The 3,147-nt window shown below is 57.2% G+C and overlaps 1 protein-coding gene across 1 annotated transcript in view; it reads right to left on the reverse strand.

Annotated features, from left to right (window-relative positions):
• LOC104507055 (CMRF35-like molecule 2) overlaps positions 1-967 on the reverse strand; it is a 2,282-nt gene extending 1,315 nt beyond the window's left edge. The window contains exons 1-3 of the mRNA XM_010148215.1: positions 928-967; positions 354-683; positions 207-274 (exon numbers count right to left, since the gene is read on the reverse strand). Of these exons, the coding sequence (XP_010146517.1) occupies positions 207-274; positions 354-683; positions 928-967 (438 nt within the window). The remainder of the gene's footprint in view (positions 1-206; positions 275-353; positions 684-927) is intronic.
• Between the last annotated feature and the right edge of the window lie 2,180 nt (positions 968-3,147).

Here is a 3,147-nt window from a genome sequence, read left to right on the forward strand (position 1 = left end):
AGAGGCTGGGTTTGGCCACAGCGCTGGGGGTCAGCATTAGCGCTCGCTGCTGCGTGTAGCCAGTGGCTTTGCTGTCCTGCCTGCGCAGCGATGAGTGCCGGGAACCCCAAAAATAGCCCGGGGCTGGACCCTGCATTGGGCTCTAGAAAGCTCTGCCTCCATCTGTAAGCATCCCTTGCAGAAAGAATCCTGTCACCCCTCCCTACCTCTGTCACTAGTTTGTACAGGGTCCCAGGGAATTTGTTCTGCATTGCTGCCTCTTCCCAGGTCACTGCTAGTCCACGAGCAAACGGCCTCTTCAAAAATGGGTCCTGGCCAACAAAACCTCCATCCAGCTGGACACCAGGGCTTACCTGGGATCACCTTCACTGTCACTGGCTCCATCATGTCCCTGCCTGTCTTCTCGACCCCACACCAGTAACTCCCAGCATCCTCCTTGGAGAGGTTCTCCACAGTGAGCAGGACCACGCAGAAGATGTAGCTGTCCTGGATGGAGACCCGGCCGTGCTGCCGGGGCACTTCCCTGCCCGCCGTCTCCACCACTTTGCGGCAGGAGTCCCGGCTGGCTCCCCGGCACCAGTACTTGTTGTAGCTCTCATAGCCCCGGGGGTACCAGCAGCGGAGGGAAAGCGTCTCCCCTATCTGGCCACTGACCTCCCTGGGGACCACCAGGGCCTGGCAAACTGCAAAGAAACCCGCAGTGACACTGTAGACAAGGCTGCAAAGCCAGCCTTCCCTCCTCAGCTGCTGTTGGGAAGAAGCATTTTGGGGGAGACCCCATCTGCCAGCTTTTAGCCCCAGACATGAGGCTGCAGCTCTGTCGGTGCCGGACATGGAGCTCACGGCCCCGGGAGGGCACAGCACCCCCAGGCCTTTGGTGCTAGCAGGAGCCAGAGCACCGCCAGCACGGTCAGAGCCTTTCCTCACCTGGGAGAAAGAGCCAGCCCCAGCCTGGCAGGATCCCCATCGTGCCGCTTTGCTCCAGAGACCCGCGAGCATCAGCCTCCGGTGCAGCGCAGCGAGCCGGCGGACACTGAGCTGCTGCGTGCTCTCGGTGCTCTGCTGTGCTCTTCTCGGCGTTACTTTTTCGCTCGTGTGAGAGGCAGCGGCGAAGCGCACACTCCTCTGCTGCCGGGTTATTTTTATCTGGCCGGGCTTCGCCTCGGGGCTGGGGTTTTTCTGCTGTGGGCAGCAAGGTGATGAGATCCTTTTTTGCAAACTGGCACACCTAAATTCTTTTAATCCCTTTGGGGATATGCCCTAGCCTTAGTCCCAGGCTCTGATGGGGTCTGCAGCACTGAGATGGTCTGGGGGGAAGTGGGAGACGTGAGACATACGGAGAGGGGGGAGTGGGAGCGATCCGGACACCTCCTGGATCTGCTGTACAGCACCAAGGGCTGTGGCTGGGTGGTGGGGGTCAGGTCTGCTGATGGTGCTCACTAGGACAGGGTGCTTGGGATGACGTGGGGCTTTTTTATCCCACGTATGACCTTGCTGGGGCTCAGAGGAAAATTGAGAGCATGGCTGCCTCGCTGGTGCTGTTCCTGGGAGCAGCTCCCCCTTTACTTCCACTCCCCATTTGGCACCGGAGCTTCTCGCAGACACTGAGGAGCAAGCAGCCCCCAGAGGAGCTCCCCTGGCTTGTGGTGGGGCAGGGATGGAGCTGAACTCCTCCCTGGCTTGAGCTTCATCTTGGCCGTGCACTGTCCAGGCTGCGGCTGCAGGGCTGTCCACAGGCCCTCTGTGCAGCAGCTCCCCACTGCTTTTTCTTTCCATCCTTGTGGTTTTTCTTCCTCTTTTGAAAACTGCTGCGTCGGTTTACATTTCGCAGCAGGGTGATTATATTTGGGTGGATGATGAGACCTACCCAAAGGGGGGCTTTTCCCTTTGGAGGACCCCTGTCTGGGATGGCAGCTGAAATCCTGACGTCTACATTGTAAGGCTGGGCTGGAGGGGGTAGGGTGGGATGCCCTGCAGCCAGGCTGCCCTGGGACCCTCTCTCCACCTCACCCTGCCCTTCAGTCTCTTCACTCTGTGTAAAAACCCAAGGAGACAGAGAAAAACAGAACAGAAGTCTGAGGGCTGTGTGGAACAGGGGTGACTGCACCGACCATAGTACCATAGTACCACCTCCTTCCTGGGACACCTCGGAGTCACTGGGGCCGAGCAGGGGATGGAGATCGCATCTTTGACCGAATGCCAACCTCCCCTTATGGTCCCTATTGCTGAGCACAAGAACCACAGAGGATGAGAACAGCGTCACATCCCCTGGTCCCCTGCAGCCTGGACCAAGGATTCTGTGCTTTTAACCCCCTTATTGGGGGATATTTTAAGTGCATCCCAAATCTTCTGATCTTGTATAATTTAATAACCTCATGGCAGGTTCGGGATAAGCAGCAGGATACAGGGAGTCTCAATGGGAGAGGCAGAGGGAACTCAGGCAGTGGTGGGGAAACACACCCCGGGGGGTGGGAGAGCTGCAGGGGATGCCCGTTCCTAGACACGAGGGGCCAGGCACAGAACTGCTCAGTGCAGGTTCATGAGCTATGGAAACAGAACCTTCATTTCCCTTTTCAAAATCCTGAAATGGGGGAGAAATGTGAAGATTTGGGGAACTTTGCTATTCTGTCCTAAAAGCTGGTGTCTACATAAAGACCTGTTCCTACAGGGTTTGATAGCTGCTGCCTGGGACAGGCTGTTAAAGGGAAGGGAAAGGAGTATGACCTCAAAGCAAGGCAGCTCCTCCTCACTGCACCCCACAGTAATGTGCAGCTCCCCTCAAGGCAGGGCTGGGAGCAAGGAGCACCCATGGGGTAAATTGCTGCGTGCCCCAGGAGCTGCCCTTTACCTGACACTTGGCCAGGCTGTTCTCATAGTCAAGGATCAAAGCCCTCCTGGGACATGCAGTAATTGAATCAATCAGGGCTTGCACTCCTCAGTGCATGGCCCAGCACCAAGAGATCTTCCCCAGCTCCCACTCCACCTCACTCCCCACCGCCACAGCTGAGCCTTTCCAGAGTCCCCCTCTGCTCTGGGCTTCAGTGACATTTCCAACACCACCCCTCCATGCACCTACCCCACACCCTCATGGTTCTGTTATTTAACTTAGAGCCTTTGAAAAAAATAATCTGGGTGTTTCAGACTGCA

Source organism: Eurypyga helias, unplaced genomic scaffold, assembly GCF_000690775.1.
Source record: "Eurypyga helias isolate BGI_N326 unplaced genomic scaffold, ASM69077v1 scaffold26063, whole genome shotgun sequence".
NCBI lineage: Eukaryota > Metazoa > Chordata > Aves > Eurypygiformes > Eurypygidae > Eurypyga > Eurypyga helias.